General features: G+C 50.6%; 1 protein-coding gene and 1 long non-coding RNA gene across 3 annotated transcripts in view; one reads left to right on the top strand and one right to left on the bottom strand.

Moving 5' to 3' along the window:
- Positions 1-16,392, bottom strand: part of LOC137846722 (uncharacterized) — a 96,959-nt gene extending 80,567 nt beyond the window's left edge. For both annotated transcript variants that reach the window (XM_068664839.1, XM_068664840.1), the window contains exon 1: positions 15,632-16,392. In XM_068664839.1, the coding sequence (XP_068520940.1) occupies positions 15,632-15,959 (328 nt within the window). In that variant the 5' untranslated portion in view covers positions 15,960-16,392. The remainder of the gene's footprint in view (positions 1-15,631) is intronic.
- LOC137846745 (uncharacterized) lies at positions 11,812-17,549 on the top strand. Its single transcript, XR_011090627.1, has 3 exons — positions 11,812-11,991; positions 16,477-16,553; positions 17,428-17,549. It is a non-coding gene; the product is annotated as an uncharacterized lncRNA (long non-coding RNA).
- The last annotated feature ends 1,605 nt before the right edge of the window (positions 17,550-19,154 follow it).

Here is a 19,154-nt window from a genome sequence, read left to right as displayed (position 1 = left end):
CTTACAGGCCTGCGTCTCAGCTGTGGAGAGACTTTCTGAAAAGGTTCACCAACTTGAAGAGAATCTATCTTCCTCCCCACCTGAACCAACCAGTGTCCACCGACCAAAAGAGAACACTTGGGAGAAACTTTCTGAAAAGTTTCACCAACTTGAAGAGAGATTATTCTCCTCTGCACCTGTGCAAAGCAGTGTCTCAGCTATCAGGGGTAGGCGTTCATCCACGCAAGGAAGACGATATGGTGGGTACTCACCCCGTGCCACCCTGTGGTTTTACTTACAAGACCATGGAGAGGACATGAGAAAATGGGATGGAAAATCTACCGCGATCCTAGAGGCACGGGTACGTGAGTTGCAAAAGAAAACAATCAGGAAAAAGGGATTCTCTGAAAAGTTTGCTGCTCCAAATTCCAGCAGACAGTCCTTCAAACACAGAAACGAAGATTCTGACCAGGATTAGGGGGGCCCTGCCTCCAGCCAGGGGGAGGAAAGGGACAATCGAGTTTATTGGACTGTGTGGATTCGATGGCCTGGCACATCACGCGCACAGAAGTATAAGGCTTTAGTAGACACCGGTGCACAATGTACTATAATGCCATCGAGCTATAAAGGACCAGAGCCCATCTATATTTGTGGAGTGACAGGAGGATCTCAGCAGTTGACTGTATTGGAGGCTGAAGTGAGTCTGACTGGGAATGAGTGGGAAAAGCACCGTATTGTGACTGGCCCGGATGCTCCATGTATCCTTGGCATAGACTATCTTAGAAGAGGATATTGCAAGGACCCAAAAGGGTTCCGGTGGGCTTTTGGTATAGCTGCCTTAGAGACAGAGGGCATTAAACAATTATCTACCTTTCCTGGTCTCTCAGAGGACTCCTCTGTTGTGGGGTTGCTGAGGGTCGAAGAACAGCAAGTGCCAATCGCTACTACAACTGTGCACCGGCGGCAATATCGCACTAACCGAGACTCCCTGATTCCCATCCATAAGCTAATTCGTCAATTGGAGAGCCAAGGAGTGATCAGCAAGACTCATTCACCTTTCAATAGTCCCATATGGCCAGTGCGAAAGTCTAATGGTGAGTGGAGACTAACAGTGGACTATCGCGGCCTGAACGAAGTCACACCACCACTGAGTGCTGCAGTGCCGGACATGCTAGAACTCCAGTACGAACTTGAATCGAAGGCAGCCAAGTGGTACGCCACAATTGATATCGCTAATGCATTTTTCTCCATCCCTCTAGCAGCAGAGTGCAGGCCACAGTTTGCCTTCACTTGGAGGGGAGTCCAATATACTTGGAATCGGCTGCCCCAGGGGTAGAAACACAGCCCTACCATTTGCCATGGACTGATCCAGTCTGCGCTGGAGCAGGGGGAAGCTCCTGAACACCTGCAATACATCGATGACATTATTGTGTGGGGTGACACAGCAGAGGAAGTTTTCAAGAAAGGAAAGAAAATAGTCCAAATCCTTCTGAAAGCCGGTTTTGTCATAAAACAAAATAAAGTCAAAGGACCTGCACGAGAGATCCAGTTTTTAGGAATAAAATGGCAAGATGGACGTCGTCAAATCCCAATGGATGTGATCAACAAAATAACAGCTATGTCTCCACCAACTAACAAAAAAGAAACACAGACTTTCCTAGGTGTTGTGGGGTTTTGGAGAATGCACATCCCAAATTACAGTCTGATTGTAAACCCGCTCTACCAAGTAACCCGCAAGAAGAATGAGTTTGAGTGGGGCCCTGAACAAAGACAAGCCTTTGAACAAATCAAGCAGGAAATAGTCCATGCAGTAGCTCTTGGGCCAGTTCGAACAGGACCAGATGTAAAGAATGTGCTCTACACTGCAGCCGGGGAGAACGGCCCCACCTGGAGCCTCTGGCAGAAAGAACCTGGGGAAACTCGAGGTCGGCCCCTGGGGTTTTGGAGTCAGGGATACAGAGGATCTGAGGCCCGCTATACTCCAACTGAAAAGGAGATATTGGCAGCATATGAAGGAGTTCGATCTGCTTCGGAGGTGGTCGGTACTGAAGTGCAGCTCCTCCTAGCACCCCGATTGCCAGTACTAGGCTGCATGTTCAAGGGAAGGGTCTCCTCTACGCATCATGCAACTGATGCTACATGGAGCAAGTGGGTTGCACTGATTACTCAGCGGGCTCGAATAGGAAACCCCAGTCGCCCAGGAATATTGGAAGTGATTATGGACTGGCCAGAAGGCAAATACTTTGGGATATCATCAGAGGAGGAGGTGGGTCGTGCTGAAGAAGCCCCACTGTACAACCAATTACCAGAAAATGAAAAGAAATATGCCCTGTTCACTGATGGGTCCTGTCGTATTGTGGGGAAGCATCGGAGATGGAAGGCTGCTGTATGGAGTCCTATGCGACGAGTTGCAGAAGCTGCTGAGGGAGAAGGTGAATCGAGTCAGTCTGCAGAAGTGAAGGCCATTCAGCTGGCTTTAGACATTGCTGAACGAGAAAAATGGCCAGTTCTCTATCTCTACACCGATTCATGGATGGTAGCAAATGCCCTGTGGGGATGGTTACAGCAATGGAAGCAAAACAACTGACAGCGTAGGGGCAAACCCATCTGGGCTGCTGCATTGTGGCAAGATATTGCTGCTCGGGTAGAGAACCTGGCTGTGAAAGTACGCCACGTAGATGCTCATGTGCCCAAGAATCGGGCTACTGAAGAACGTCAAAACAACCAGCAGGTGGATCAGGCTGCTAAGATTGAAGTAGCTCAGGTGGACCTGGATTGGCAGCATAAAGGTGAATTATTTATAGCCCGATGGGCCCATGACACCTCAGGCCATCAAGGTAGAGATGCAACATACAGATGGGCTCGTGATCGAGGGGTGGACCTGACCATGGACGCTATAGCACAGGTTATTCATGACTGTGAAGCATGTGCTGCAATCAAGCAAGCCAAACGGTCAAAGCCTCTTTGGTATGGAGGACGATGGCTGAAATATAAATATGGAGAGGCCTGGCAGATTGATTACATCACGCTATCTCAAACTCGCAATGGCAAGTGCCACGTACTTACAATGGTGGAAGCAACCACCGGATGGCTGGAAACATATCCTGTGCCTCATGCCACCGCCCGGAACACTATCCTGGGCCTTGAAAAGCAAGTTCTATGGCAACATGGCACCCCAGAAAGAATAGAGTCAGACAATGGAACTCATTTCCGAAACAACCTTATAGACACTTGGGCCAAAGAACATGGTATTGAGTGGGTGTATCACATCCCCTATCATGCACCAGCCTCCGGGAAAGTTGAACGATACAATGGCCTGTTAAAGACTACATTGAAAGCAATGGGCACTGGGACATTCAAAAATTGGGATACGCATTTGGCAAAGGCCACCTGGTTAGTCAATACTAGGGGATCTGGCAACCGAGCTGGACCTGCCCAATCAAACCTGTTACGTACTGTAGATGGGGATAAGGTTCCTGTAGTGCATGTAAAAAATATGCTGGGTAAAACAGTCTGGGCTACTCCTGCCTCAGGAAAAGGCAAACCTATTCGTGGAATTGTTTTCGCTCAGGGACCTGGATACACTTGGTGGGTGATGCAAAAGAACGGAGAGGTCCGCTGTGTACCTCAAGGAGATTTAATACTGGGTGAGAATAGCCCATGAACTGAATTGTACCATGTTAATTACTATATAATACTGTATGTTATCACTACCATGACTACTATGGGTGACTAATTAGAATTTATGGAAAAGAGTGTAACCTGAGCATGACATAAATGGTATGGAATAAGGGGTGGATAGAAAAAAGGAGGGACTTTGCACCCCCATGCTGTGTCTCGAACCCCCGACCCCAGATTTCTCTTCACGTCGCCAGGTGAGGGTTATGCGAGTGCCTCGAGCCGGTGAGCCACTGCCACCTCCTCGCATCTAAATTACGTTTACTTTGGGAAAATGTTAGGCAATAATGGAATAATGAAAGTTAAACTTGATTTTGTTGTTACACCAGACTGAAGCATGATTTGAATCAAGTAATTGGAATTACAGTAGGCTAAAATTGCTGAAAAATGAGTTTGGAAAGTTGAAATGCATTTATTTCCTATTAAACCTTAATTAAAATATTTGGTTGTTTTCAGTTAAGAACTACTGGATTCATAAATGTAATACACAAATTATAACATTTATGAAGTTTAATATTTAAACCATATGATTTTCAAAATACAGAATTGTTAATTTTATTGAACAAGTTTTCCAGTTTTCAAGCAGTGACCTTGCAAACAGTTCAGATAATCGGTGACCCTTAAAAGCACAAGCCAGTGTTTTCAAAACAAAACAAATCTCCTACTTAAATATCTCCTTTTTAGTGATCTTCTCAGAGGTTAATTACTAACCACCGTTTGCTGCTTATGTTACCATCCTCATCCTCCATCCTTCACTCCTTATCTCTTCTTCTCTTAAACTTCACGTTGCCACTGTTGTTTTCAACCTTTCTTCTTGGATGGATGGAACAACATGAAACAACTTTTCTAGCCAGAATAGAATAACTTTTGAATTTTATTTATGTATTAGCATTCTTCATTCTGGTTGTGTCAGTGGTCCACTGACTTAACTGACCAGCAGCCTGCATTCCCTGCCACCAGCCCCTAACCACCCCCCCAGAACAGAAGAACTGAGCAACCATTCTGGAAGGTTCTGGTGGTGAATGTTGTCATAAATATATGAATGTTCTTTACCCTCTTCCAGTCTTAATCCTATTTGTACTTTTTTTCTTTTTTTTTAATAACCTCATTGGAAGAAGTAGCTCTACACATTTGCACGGGGTCACAGCGGCTGCTGCTCAGCAGGCATTGATCTATGGAGGATGGCACTGTTAGCCCACCATGTTGCTGGAGGGCAGCCAATAAGCGATGACCTATGAATGACATCACAACCAGGTGATTGTGATGACCCATGGCGGCAGACACCAAACTGTCCTTCAAGAAGGCCCCAGGCTCACTGCACCACTGCTGAGGGGTCTTCATCTCCTCCCTCCCAGCTGGGCATGGTTGTCTTCTGCTGAGGTACCCCGGTACCACAGGGCACTGACCATGGCATCTGCCTGGGAGAGGAAGTACCTGTACTCTGAGATAGGGAAAAGGAGTGTGCTCCTCCCTAATCTCCTTCTTTCTGAGGACTTCACCTGGGACAGCCTGATCCCCAAGGTAATCGTGGGAGTGCTGTTCTTAGCGGATTTTTCAGGTGGGTCGGGCACGGTAGAGCCTCCCCAGAAACGAGCCATTGGGACACACCAGGCCCTCGGGGGCCCTGGCCCGTAGATGGCACAGCTATCTTGTCACTGTTGATGACTCCTGCTGTGATGGCTAAAGAGAGCACGGATTGGCTTCTCTTGCGATGAAGTGACTGACAGGCACTTAGGCTTGGCAGCACGGGACTGGCTGCCAGGCCCTGTGGCCCACGTAGACATGTCCTGATTTCTGCCTGTTCTTCCTGCAGGTTTCACTGCTTTGTCAGAGAAGTGTGTCCAGCAGAGCGGCACAGACAGAGGTGCTGATGACCTGGCACAAACGCTCAATGACTACATGAGCGACATTTTGGAGGGTAAGAGCCATGCTGCCAGGCTGTTGTATATCGGGCCCTGAGGTTGCTTGAGGAGGGCAGAGGCAGCCTTGCTGCACCACCTGCTCCTGCCTCCTTGGAAGGGCTGTGGAGCTCACTGTGGCCTGGGGGGGCAGTGGGAGCCGTGGGGCTCCCGTGGCAAGGAAGGAGCGCAGCAGGTCTCTTCTGCTGCCCACTGAGACGAGGGAGGCCCCAGTGGACTGCAGACTGGCAGATGTGCCTCCAGGCAACAGGAAGGGCTGGAAGGACTTTCCAGGGAATTACAGGCCCATCAGTCTGATGTCAGTATCAGGGCAGGTTATGGAGCAGGTGATCCTGAGTGCTGTGACATGGCACATGCCTCCAACGGAGGGATCAGAAGCAGCTGGCGTGGGATTTTGAAGGCTAGGTGCCTCCTGACTACCTTGATCTCCTACGACAAGGTGATCCACTTGGTAGAGGAGGGAGAGGCTCTGGTCATTGTCTACCTGGCTTTTTATAAAGCGTTTGACACTGCTGCCCACAGTATTCTCACAGAGAGACTGGCTGCTCAGGGCTTGGGCAGACATACTGTTTGCTGGGTAAAGAAGTGGCTGGACGGCTGGGCTCAAGGAGTCCTAGCAAGTGGAGTTCAATCCAGGTTCAATCCAGTTGGTGTCTGGACACCAGTGGCCTTCTCCAGGGCACTCTACCAGGGCCTTTTTTGTTTAACATTTTCATCAGTGACCAGGAGGGAAGAGGGGATTGAATGCACCCTCCATCAGTAAGTTTGCAGACAATTCCAAGTTAGGCGGGACGGTTGACTGGCTTGAGGGTGGGAAGGCTTTGCTGAGGTAGGCTGGGCCAAGTCCAGTCACATGCCACTGAACAAGGCTAAGTGCTGGGTCCTGCGCTTGGCGCACAGCAACCTAATGCAGCCACATAGGCCTGGGGAAGGGTGGCTGGAAATGTGCCCAGTAGAAAAGGATGTGGGGTTGCTGCTTGGCGGCCAGCTGAACATGTGCAAGCAGCGTGCCCAGGTCTCTAGAAAGGCCAACGGCTTCCTGGCCTGCATGAGAACTAGTGTGGCCAGCAGGGCTAGGGAAGTGATAGCTCTTGGACACGGCAGTGGTGAGCCCACACCTCGAATATTGCATTCAGTTCAGGGCCCCTGACCACGAGAAGGATGTCTGAGTTGCTTGCGTATGTACAGAGAAGATCATTAAAGCTGGTGAAGGGTCTAGGAAAGAGTTACGAGGAGCAGCTGAGGGCATTGTGGTTGTTTAGTCTGGAGAAGAGGAGGCTGAGGGGAGACCTCATTGTGCTTCCCACCTCCCTGCAAGGAGGCTGCAGCGCGGAGGCAGTCGGTCTCTTTTCTCAGGTGACAAGAGAGAGGCCATGAGGAAAGGCTCTCGATTTGGGGCAGGCTGTGCTTGGGTTTGGTACTGGGAAGAATTTCTTCAAGGAGGTTGTGGTTGAGCACTGGAGCAGCCTGCCCAGTTAAGTGATGGAGTCCCAGTCCCTGCAGCTATTTAAGAGATGTGTGGACATGGCACTAAGGTACATGGTTTAGTGATGGGGACTCAGTAGGCTAGGTGGATGGTCGGACTTGATGATCTTGAAGGCCTTTTCCAGCCTAGATCATTCTCTGATTGTATGAGCAAGGGGACACCCGCTTTCTCAGCATCTGTCTCTGTGCTTGCAGAGAGACAGTTCCAGTTCCACGATGGAACACGGCTTTGGTGCCATTAGGACCCCAGGCAGGCTGGGGGCATCCAGTGAGTGCCAGTGTGCCAGTGACCTAGGGAGGCTTGCACTGACATCTGTGTGTGGCCCTCCTGAGCCCCTTATCCTGGGGGATGTCTCTGACTGTGAGCGTGTGGTGGCCACCACTTTGGCAGCATTTGCAAGTGTCCCCGCTCAGAGATCTTCACCAGGCATCTGGACGTGGCCCCGGGCAGGTGGCTCTGAGTGGCTCGGCTTGAGTGGAGACGGGGTGCGGGACTGGAGCAGATACTCTCTAGAGGTGCCTTCCAGCTTGCACCGTACTGTGCTTGTGTGGCCTCCGAACTCGTTGTACAGGGGCCGGGGCTGTGGCTACAGGTGGCTTGCCCCACAGATTCCGGAAGAAGGCGCTCCCATAACTCTGCCTTCCCTTCTTTCTCCACAGATGTGCTGGATTTTGGAGGAGACATCCTGAAGTTTGGGGGTATGTCCTTAGGAGGAGGCTGCTTCCGTGTCCTGCTGCTGTGCAGTGTTTCCCACAGGAGCCGCTTGCTCTGTGCTCCGGCCTGATGGAGCAGCTCTCTGGCCACGCAGCAATCCCTCCAGTGGTGTCCCTGGGCTGCTGCAGCTGCGGAGGAGTGCTGGGCAGAGGGTACCCCCGCCACCCACCCTCTTCCCCTGCCGCCCTGGCTGGTGCTGTGGCTGGTCTGGCAGAAGGGAGGGGTCCCTGTGGCCAGGGTGCCGTCCTTCGGGAGGATGCCCTCCCACAAGCCCATCTTCCTCTGCACGCCAGCTGGCCGCTTGCTGCTGTCCCTCAGGAGAGCCTTCACCTTCCCCTCACTTTCCCCAGGGGATGCTGTGCTGGTGCTGTGGAGAGCATCAGAAGCTCAGCTGCCTCAGACCATCAGCCTGGTGCTGCAGTGTTGCCAGCAAATCCAGAAGAAGCATGGCAGTCGTGACACGCACGTGGGTCAGAAGCTCCACCTGAAGATAGGTATGGGCGCTTGTCGTGGTTTAACCCGGCCGGCAGCTAAACACCACGCAGCCGTTCGCTCACCCTCCCCCCTCCCTCTCTGGGACGGGGGAGAGAAATGGAAGGTGAAGCCCGTGAGTTGAGATAAAGACAGTTTAATAAGACAGGAAAATAATAATAACAAAAATAATAATAACAATAATGTGAGGAATGTTTTAACAATTCCAATTCGTGTCCATAAATTCGTGTCCATAAAAAAATAAGTCTGTAATAATGTAATAATTCTGTTTGAATCCTGTCTGCCTCTGGGCCCTGCACTGGCAATTTAATTCTTGAACCACAGATGCAGTGTGCCCCAGTCTCCCCCTCATTCCAGTCAGTTTATCACGTCTTCAGAAAACACTCCTTAAATTTATGAACCTGTTTGCTTTTGTTATTCCTGACTTCTAGTTCTAACAGTTACAGTTTTTCTTTTCTGTCTTCTTCGAGATTGATTTAACACTGCTATAGATGTTATGTAGATGACTGTGAATAGCTGGGAAAGAATGTTTTAATTGCTCGTGAGTCGCCAACCTGTTTGGGAGTTTCAGAACAACTGATAATAACCGGTGACTGCTGGTGACTGTTATGGGATCCTTGGTATCTGGCCAGGGGGGCCAAGAGATTAAGAGGAAGAGAAAAGAAGCTGAAGGACGGTTGGGAGACAAGACCTGCGGAGAGTGTACAGAGAGTGTTCCATAAACTTGGAATAGTGCCAAGTAAGTACAAAGGGTGAGAGGAAGACTACGAGCCTTCAGCATGAAAGACCCCTAGAGACCCCCAGAGGACACTGATGCGCATGCTCCAGTAGGAGGAACCGGACCCCGGAAGCTAATTATAATAATCTCTTTTTTTTAGAAGTAGTAATGAATATGTATTAGTCTAGGTGCATAAAAATCAGCTGCTTGATGTAAGTGGTGTGCGTCCTGGTGGAGAGGAGACTCCCGGTGCACCCAGCGCTGTTTGCTTACCTCTATTCCTTTATATTACTTTAATAAATCCTATTTTTCATTTAATCCTAAATTGAATCCTGAGCCATTTATAACAATAATAATAATAATAATACAATGGTGATAATAGGAAAGTAATAATATGTACAAACAAGTGATGCACAATGCAATTGCTCACCACTCGCTGACCGATGCCCAGCCTCACCCCGAGCAGTCCAGCCCCCTCCCCCCGGCTAGCCACCCCTATATATTGTTTAGCATGACGTCAGATGGTATGGAATACCCCTTTGGGGTATTATCAGCACTCTTCTCATCCTAAGCCAAAACACAGCATTCCACCAGCTACTAGGAAGAAAATTAATTCTGTTCTAACTGAAACCAGGACAGCGCTGCAGGGTCAGCTGTGCCACGTGCACAGCCCTGGCACTCTCCAGTGCTGCTGACTGCTTCTGCTCCCCGGTGTCAATGCTTCTTCTTGCTCTCTCCCCACGGATCTCCGCAGGGCAAATGACTGTACTGGCTGCTGGAGACAGGTACCATCAGCAGTACTTCATCTGCAGCCAGGCCCTGGATGAAGTTATGGAGGCCCAAAACCTTGCGGTTAAAAGTGAAGTGATTGTCTCACCCACCTGCTGGAAGCTGTGTGAGCAGGAACAGATCCAGACCAAGCTTCTTGGTGGCAAAGGGGCTCTGAAGGTAGGTGGATGGGTTGGCCTCTAGAGCCTCTCTGAAGACCCGCACCTGAGAGGGAAGGAGGCAGGTGCTGGAAGGCTGAGGCGCTGGACATGGAGAGAGTTGTAGCTATAAGGGTTGGTAGAGAGCTGAAGCAGTCGCCCTTCCATCTCAGGGGTAACTCTGGGTAGTACTTGCTTGGTGTGAGGGGCCGAGGGAAGCACGGGAAGGGTGTGGGCCCCACCAGCAATGTCCCCCGTGGGTCGCACAGCTGTCCTTGAGAGCTGGGGCATGCTTGGGTGATGCCTGCGTGGCTCTGGTCCTTCTGAGGAGGCACTTCTGTCCCAGATGAAAATCCAGAGAGGTGGGCTTGCTGCACCAAGAGGTTCTGCCCTTCTCTGGAAAGTGAGAGTGGAGGGGCAGGCTGTGTCTCCCGGGGCTCCTTGGGGAGGCCAGTGGCAGTACTTTTGTTCTGCGTGTCTGCAGCTTCAGAGGACGGAGCACATGTCTGGATCAGAACGCCAAGATGCTGCAGGCCAGTTTGACCAACACGCAAAGATGCGGCGTTTGGAAAGGATAAGTGAGTCCCTGCTTCACCCTGTTCTGTGACTGGCTGGAAAAATGGGGCCTGCCTGCTTCAGAGTTCCAGGGAGGAACTCCCCCTGCCCTCTTCCACCTTTCAGTCAGCGTTTGTGCCTTTGTCCCTCCTGTGCTTCAGCTGAGGCTGTTGTGGCCACCCCCTCCTTCCAGGGGACGGCTCTGGCCGAGCAGCTGCAGAGGGGAGCAGGAGGAAACGCCAAAGAATCTTTGCTCTGCTTTGCCCAGTGCTAGCCCCATCTTTCAACCCCCTTCTAGTCCCGTCCTGCCAGTGAAGGCCTGCGTTTGCTTCCCTTAGGGCACCGAAGGCCAGCTTTGCTCATGTCCAGTGATCCTACAGTGGCAGCAAAGATGAACAAGCACATACCAGCAGCTGCTCTCAGGAAGGTAAGGCCACTGCTGCTGGAGGCTGCATTTTGGGAGGGCAGAAGAAGGTGTGCATTGCATGGGTGGAGCTCTCGTGAAAACAGACAAATGGAAGAAAAATCACCCTGGGGCGGGAACCCAGGGGACCTGATGCCAGGGCTACTGGTGCCACATGTGCCAGGCAACTGCCCATTTTGTGCTGTTCCTCAAAGAGGCACGGGTGGCGGGAGGTGGACTTCCCTCTGTCTTTTCCATGACTCTTGCTCTGGACGTGCTGTGGACACGAGGTGAGGACAAGGGGGCGAGTCTGCTCAAGTCCCTGGAACGTGCCAGAGGGTTGCCCCTCGCGTCCGTACTTGCCACAGGATGGAGTGTTGCTGGAACATTACCCTCTGTCGTTTGTGCTATGACTGTGCTATGACCTGCCTGCCGCAGGCTGGCCTGCGATTGGCACTGAGCAGAGGACTTACCCTTCCTCCAGTAGCACCTGGTATTGCCAACATGCCTGCTCTCCCTTGGTACGTGGCACGGGCCCAGAGGAACTGCCAGGAGAACAGGCTGGCAAAGCTGTCGTGCTCTTCACTTCCAGCTGGACGTGGATATGCCACTGCACCTGTGGTCTGAGCTACGGCCAGTCACCAACCTCTTTATCCAGCTGCAGTTTTCTGCAGAGGCCAACTTACTGGATCTTTGGAGGGGCCTCTGTGATGCCAACAGGATGATTTCAGCAATTGTCAGTCCTCACAAGGGCGAAATCAACAAAGGCCTTCTGTTTGATAAGGTGAGCATGGGGGAGCAATCCCACCCCCAGAGGGTGGCCTGTGTCTGTTTAGTGGAGAGGGACTGAGGAGCAGCTCTGCCTTGCTGGTGGGATCAGTCCTCTGTGGCTTTGTGTTGACCTGCAGCTGTACTGGTCTCCCTGGCGACTGCAATGGAACGGCATTAGCTGCTGGCCATAGGCACTGTAACCAGATGTGTTGCATCTGTCCTCTGCAGGGCTGCACATTCCTCTGTGTGTTCGGAATGTCTGGAGCAAAGCTGCATCACGAGAGCACCCGTGCCTTGGAAAGCGCTCTTCAGATCTTCAGCACGTGCTCCGCGTCATTAAGGAAACTTGAGTGAGCGTGTGGCGGTGTTGCAGAGCATGCGTGCTGCCTGGGACAGCGCAAGGGAGCTCTTACGTGGCCTCCTGGCTTGGCCTCCTTTGTCCCTGGCAGGATTGAGGCAGCACCCTGAGAGGCAGCAGGTGGCCCCTGGGCTTAGCTCACAGCAGCCAGGTGCAGTCCCTCCAAGCAGAGCCTGCCAGGAACAGGGCTCGGGCCTAATCTCAAAGTTGCTGGCATTGTAGGTGCTCTGTGGGTAGCACCTGCTTTCCTCCACTAGTGAGAGGGGCTGTGGCCTGCTGCAGGTCACAGCCATCGGGCCTCAGGGGAAAGGTCCAAGCCATCTTGCGTGCACCCTCCCCACGTCTCTTGTGGGTGGGCTGTGTGGTGCCCCGAGCTCTCCAAGTCCCCAAGGCACGCACCGGCTGTGGGACAGCAGGTGCCCCTGGTTGGTGCCAAGGGGAGACGTGGGATGTTGCAGGAAGCACGGTCGAAAGCACGACAGACACACAGTAGAGTCAGATCATGCTCCATTTTATTGCCCGAATAGCCTAACTTTTATAGAGAACTTAACAGGGGTGGACAGTGTTTCACACAAGATTATTGGTCAAAAGCACTCAGACAAACAACTGCAAGAAAACAACCCCACCTGCAAGAAAACAACCCCCTTGTGATTAGCAGTCACATAGACCTTGTCCTTGAAGCCAGCTACTGGTAACAATATTTTTCTGAATTCCTCAATTGGGCGATGTGGGAACACTGTCATGGGAACTTCTCATAGTTGCCCTGGTAGCTTGGTTTGCTCAACTACAGCAAGCCATGGGATTTTTGCTGTTTCAAGAAATCCCTCAACAATTCCCCCTTCTTCTTTTGAGCAAACCAAGCCCGACACAGCAGTTTTACAAGTGACTCTTTAGCTATACTTACAACACACAACGATGATTACCACCACCATAAACCAAATCCTTAATCCCCTTGTGACTAAACCCAGCAACCATCTACACCTTGTTTCAAACAAGTCAGTGAACCATTGATTGAAAGGATTGATACCATATTGAATCTTTCTCATATGCTCTTTCAGGAAAGTAATGGATTTGTGAATTGACTCATTATGATCAGAAAGGTTTAAACAGTACATTCCCTTAAAGTCCTCACACCCATTCCTTTGAGCCAAAAGCAAGATGTCAATAGCAGCTTGATCCTGTAAAAGCAGATGTCGCAGACTATTTTGATCTGGTAACATCTCCTCAAGTATCTCTGTCGTGGCATAGGCTTGCCTCTTGGCCCAGCATACCAATTTTTCTAAGTTGTTACGTGCGGCCGCAGATGCCACTCCAGGCACTGAAATTGCTAATGCCGCTCTAGCTGCAACCCCACACAATTCAACATTATCATTGCAATCCGATGCAAGCAATGCCCATTTATGTCTGGTGATCTCACACAACTGTAACAAGCTAGGAGCAAATACAATGAGTTTATCTAAGTAACATGGACATCTGATAGCATTTGCAGGGATACCTTGCCAGGCCCCATCCCCACAAATCAGAAGCACATCAGGAGGTAAGACCAAAGCTGCACAATTGTTCCAAACACTGTAGTTGTTACCCCTTGTCTCCATGCTACAAACCCCTAAACCCTGCTTAGCAGCGTCATTGTAATCAGAGATGTTATTTGTGTTTTTGTACCAGTATGGCCCTTTCCCGGTTCCTGTAGCAGGATTCACCTGATAGCCACGGCTACGTTCACATTTGTAGCCACCTTTCAGGTTGATACAGATTTGACTACAGATACCAGGGTTTTGACATTCATCAATATCTCCACAGTTTCTCTTGTCTACAAACTCAAACCCAGCTGGACAGTCACATTCATGTATGTTGCATTCCTTCAGGGGCTCATCACCCCAGTCCTTGCAGTCTTTCTGCTGGTTACACACTTTATTGATATCTATGCATTCTCCACTTCTGCACTTGAATTTGCCAGGTCCTGAGCACTGAATAACATCGTTACAGTTTGCTTCATCAGTGCCATCCAGACAGTCTCTCACACCACTGCACTGCCTACTCCCATGGACACAGTTCCCATCTTCACATCTGAACTGGTCTGGCCTGCAGGTCTGAGAAGGGCAGTTAATTTCATCACTTCCATCCTTGCAATCAGGATCTCTGTTACAGTCTTTTTCACCATCACATTTCCAGGACACCAGGATACACTGCGTTGACTGAGGACCACAGCTGATTTCATTTACCCGACATGTTCTCATATGACACAGATCAGCAATCTCATCAGACCCATTTTCACAGTCCGGATCCCCATCACACGGCCATCTGTTTGGCACACACTGACCACTGTTGCACACAAAGTCAGATTCAGCACACGTCTTCTTCACACAAGCACTCTCATCACTGCCGTCTGAGCAGTCTTCACATTTTGCTCTAGCACTGTCGGCAGCAGTGCACAGGCAGGTGAAGGCGAGCAGCAGGCAGAATGCCCCACAGCGCGGCAGTGCCTGCCGCCGCCCTGCACCTATGTCACTTATACTACTCCTATTACCCGTGCTAGTAGTGTCAGTGGCATCCTCCTGGTACCGTTTCTGTCTTTGTCGTCCCTTACTCTCCCCCTTTTCTTTTTGCCACTGACCATTCACCACAAATGGATGAGACACATGATTACTAGTTAGGAAAGAGAGTGTAACGTCTGCTATACGGCTGCAAGCAGTGCCAGCTGCAACCTTAGAAGCTGTTTGTGAAAGAGCCTGCCAGTGGTCATTTGGCAGTGTAATCCGCGTCTCTGCACTCCTGCCCTGCAATAGAGCTAAATTGTCACTAGTAATCCATAGAATGTGGCAACCCCACGGAATGTTATCCAGAAACATAGTTATAACACCGATCTGGGGACGAATAGTCCTTTTTGCATTGCAAGATAAACCTCTTATAAAAAGAATGCCAAAGAGAAGCAGCACAGCCGCCGCTGCCTCCATGGTTACGTCAGACAGGCTGCAGGGTCCTGATGTCCGCCCCTCTGCTCTGTGCCGACTCGCCACACGGTGAGGGTCGGCTGCCGTTCTCCACTGATGCCTCTGGTCTCCCGTAGCAGCTCGATCTCGGATGTCCCGCATCGCACCGCGATCACGTCAATTTCCCGCGTCCCTCCGCAACTCCACGTCCCGCCGCGACTCCGTTTCCCGCGGCCCTCCGCAACTCCACGTCCCGCCGCGACTCTATTTCCCGTGGCCCTCCGCAACTCCACGTCCAGCCGCGACTCTATTTCCCGCGGCCCTCCACAACTCCACGTCCCGCCGCGACTCCGTTTCCCGCGGCCCTCCGCAACTCCACGTCCCGCCGCGACTCTATTTCCCGCAGCCCTCCGCAACTCCACGTCCCGCCGCGACTCCGTTTCCCGCGGCCCTCCGCAACTCCACGTCCCGCCGCGACTCCGTTTCCCGCGGCCCTCCGCAACTCCACGTCCCGCCGCGACTCTATTTCCCACGGCCCTCTGCAACTCCACGTCCCGCCGCGACTCTATTTCCCGTGGCCCTCCGCAACTCCACGTCCCGCCGCGACTCCGTTTCCCACGGCCCTCCGCAACTCCACGTCCCGCCGCGAAACCCCGTTTCCCACCGTTTTCCGCATCTCTCAGCGGGAGTACCGCGTCTCACCGTGAGGCCTGTGTACCGTGTTTCCGGGCCGGTGTCCGGTCTGCTCAAGCGCCGGTCGGATGGGCGCTCCGAAGTCCCGACGGCGCGGCGAGATCGCGGCGCCGCTGGTCCCGGCGCCGCCGGTCCCGGCACCGCTGGTTTCCTGGTCCCCCTGCGTTCGGATGTGCCGGTGCTGCTGGTGTCCCGGTGCGCTGCGATGTTTGTCCCGGCGAAGCTGCAATGTCCTGTTCGGGTCCTGTTCAGGTCTCAGCTTGTTCGGGCGCCATATGTTGCAGGAAGCACAGTCGAAAGCACGACAGACACACAGTAGAGTCAGATCATGCTCCATTTTATTGCCCGAATAGCCTAACTTTTATAGAGAACTTAACAGGGGTGGACAGTGTTTCACACAAGATTATTGGTCAAAAGCACTCAGACAAACAACTGCAAGAAAACAACCCCACCTGCAAGAAAACAACCCCCTTGTGATTAGCAGTCACATAGACCTTGTCCTTGAAGCCAGCTACTGGTAACAATATTTTTCTGAATTCCTCAATTGGGCAATGTGGGAACACTGTCATGGGAACTTCTCATAGTTGCCCTGGTAGCTTGGTTTGCTCAGCTACAGCAAGCCATGGGATTTTTGCTGTTTCAAGAAATCCCTCAACAATTCCCCCTTCTTCTTTTGAGCAAACCAAGCCCGACACAGCAGTTTTACAAGTGACTCTTTAGCTATACTTACAACACACAACGATGATTACCACCACCATAAACCAAATCCCCCAACAGTGGGAAGTGGCAGAGCGGGGCGAGCAGGACTGCGCCTGGGGCGCCACTGAATTTGCACTTCTCTCCCTGTGTGCCAGGGCAATGTCTATTGGGGTCACCAGCGGGACAGTGTTCTGCGGCCTCTGTGGCCATCCAGAGAGGGCCGAACATACAGGTACCGCACCTTAGTCTGAAGAGTGGGAGGCTGGCGTGGGTGTGCTAAGCATGTCAGTCATGAAGAGATGGGAAGGCTGGGGCAAGCACATATGCTACAGCCTGCCGGGAGCGGCCCAGATGTCACAGGTCTCGACCTGAGGTGGGAGAATGGGCTCAGAGACTTGCGGTTCCCGCTGGGTCCGCTTGCCCTGCTGCGGGGCTGACCTGTGCCTGAGGGTGTAGTCCCAAAGCTGGGAAAAAAACAAGGAAACCTTGAAGACTAGAGGGAGGCCTGTAGCTTGTGTAGTATTTCTATAGCTTGTATAGTCTTTTAGGTGAGAGAATAAGGGAACAGAGAGACAGGTAGCCTTGAGCTAGCAGAAGCAAGGGACATAAGGGATAAAAGGTGAAAACAAGGAGGAGCACAACAGCTCCAGACTAATCTGTAGTAAGCTTTTGCTCATTAAGGGTCGTAAACGTATTAAAAATCATACCCATCAAAATGCTAACGTATGCTAATGTGGAATTTGGTGTGTCCCCGCTCCCCCATCCCCCACTCTTTCTCTGTAATGTGCAAACTCAGGAGACATAAGTTAGGCGAGCTGTAATAGCCAATCAAAAGTACCCAAAGAGATAGCTTTCACAAGTTTGCTGTGTACAAGTAACGGTGATTCAAGTCAGAGGTGTGCTGGCTTTGCGGAAGATCGCCAATCACCTGACTCTGCAGAGTTATATAATGAATTATTTAATTAAAAGATCTTCGCTCTGTGTGCTTATTGGTGCAGTGCACCAATGGACATGCACCTATGAACAAGGAGAAGTAGCCCTTGGCCTTGAAGGGTGGGGCAAGGCTGCTTTCCTAACCATGTCAATGTGTTCTCTCTCCATGGCAGTGATTGGCCATAAGGTGAATTTGGGGGCCCGCTTGATGGTGCACTACCCCAGGCTGGTGTCCTGTGATGAAGACACCTACAAGGCCTCTCACCTGCCCAGTTACCTCTTCAAGGAGTTGCCAAAGGCAAAGTTGAAAGGTGTTAGATCCCGGCCCGATCTATCAATATGTGGGGATCACCGACAAGTGGTGAGTGTCTTCCGAGCCATCTGGATGGGGGCACAAGGGGAAGCCAAGGGTGCAACCTTGACCGGTTGTCGTGGTTTAACCCGGCCGGCAGCTAAACACCACGCAGCCGTTCGCTCACCCTCCCCCTCCCTCTCTGGGACGGGGGAGAGAAATGGAAAGTGAAGCCCGTGAGTTGAGATAAAGACAGTTTAATAAGACAGGAAAATAATAATAATAACAATAATAACAATAATAACAATAATAACAATAATAATAATAATACAATGATGATAATAGTACTACTACTACTAATATGTACAAACAAGTGATGCACAATTCAATTGCTCACCACCCGCTGACCGATGCCCAGCCTAACCCCGAGCAGTCCGGCCCCCTCCCCCCAGCTAGCCACCCCTATATATTGTTTAGCATGACGTCAGATGGTATGGAATACCCCTTTGGCTAGTTTGGGTCACCTGTCCTGGGTCTGTCCCCTCCCAGCTCTTACTGCACCCCCAGCCTGCCTGTTGGCAGGACAGAGCAAAAGGCTGAGATGTCCTTGGCTTGGTATAAGCACTGCTCTGCAACAATTAAAACATCGGGGTGTTATCAGCACTCTTCTCATCCCAAGCCAAAACACAGCATTCCACCAGCTACTAGGAAGAAAATTAAATAACTCTGTCCTAACTTAAAGCAGGACACCCATGGACATTCAAAGTACTCAAAAGCTGCTGTAATTAGCCCACAGGGAAAGAAGGAGGAGGTACAATTCCTGATATTATTCATAAACTGAGGAGGAAAGGAAGACAGTGTAACTTTGAATATTCTCTAAAAGAAAATTTCCAAGATACCCAAATGATAACAATGCAGGGCCTGAATACTAAGACCAGTGCTTTACAGCACAGCAAACTAAAAAAAATGTACACAGTGTTACCAAGTTAGAAGGACATATGGTTCTACAGTTTACAGTTCCTTGAAATTCAGGATTATGGCATTCTCAGTCATCCCAGAGAACAAGCAGAGAAGAAGGAAGAACTCCATGACATCCCTGCCCATAGTTTGGATATTTTGTCATCCCTGAATTGCACAGTGAATGTTGGAAAATTTTCTTCCTAGCAGCATGTATTGTGCTGTGTTTGGGATTTGTGACTAAAACAATGGGCTAATAAGACAGCAGTCTTTTGGCTGTTGCTTAACAGTGCTTGCAGTGTTGAGTTTTTCTTTTTCCCACTCTGCCCCTCAGCAAGTAGGTAGGGGATGCAAAAGAAATTGGGAGGGGATACAGCCAGGACAACTGATCCAAATTGGTGAAAGGGATATTCCATAACATATAAAATTGTGCTCAGCAATAAAAAGTCAGGGAAAGGAGAATGTGAAATATGTTCATCTGATTCGTGTCAATATGGAACGATGCTAGGGCCGCATGGTATGATGAATGTGACCTTCTGTCTTACATACCCTTGTATAACCACAAGTCTAAGAAAAACAGAGTGGTTAATGTATATAGTTCTTGTATTTAGCAAAGGAATGTTTTAGCAATTCGTGTCAGTAGGGGATTTG

Source organism: Anas acuta, chromosome W (genome assembly GCF_963932015.1).
Source record: "Anas acuta chromosome W, bAnaAcu1.1, whole genome shotgun sequence".
Lineage (NCBI taxonomy): Eukaryota > Metazoa > Chordata > Aves > Anseriformes > Anatidae > Anas > Anas acuta.
The sequence above is the reverse complement of the archived record's forward strand: the minus strand, read 5'-3'. Positions and strand labels throughout refer to the sequence as shown.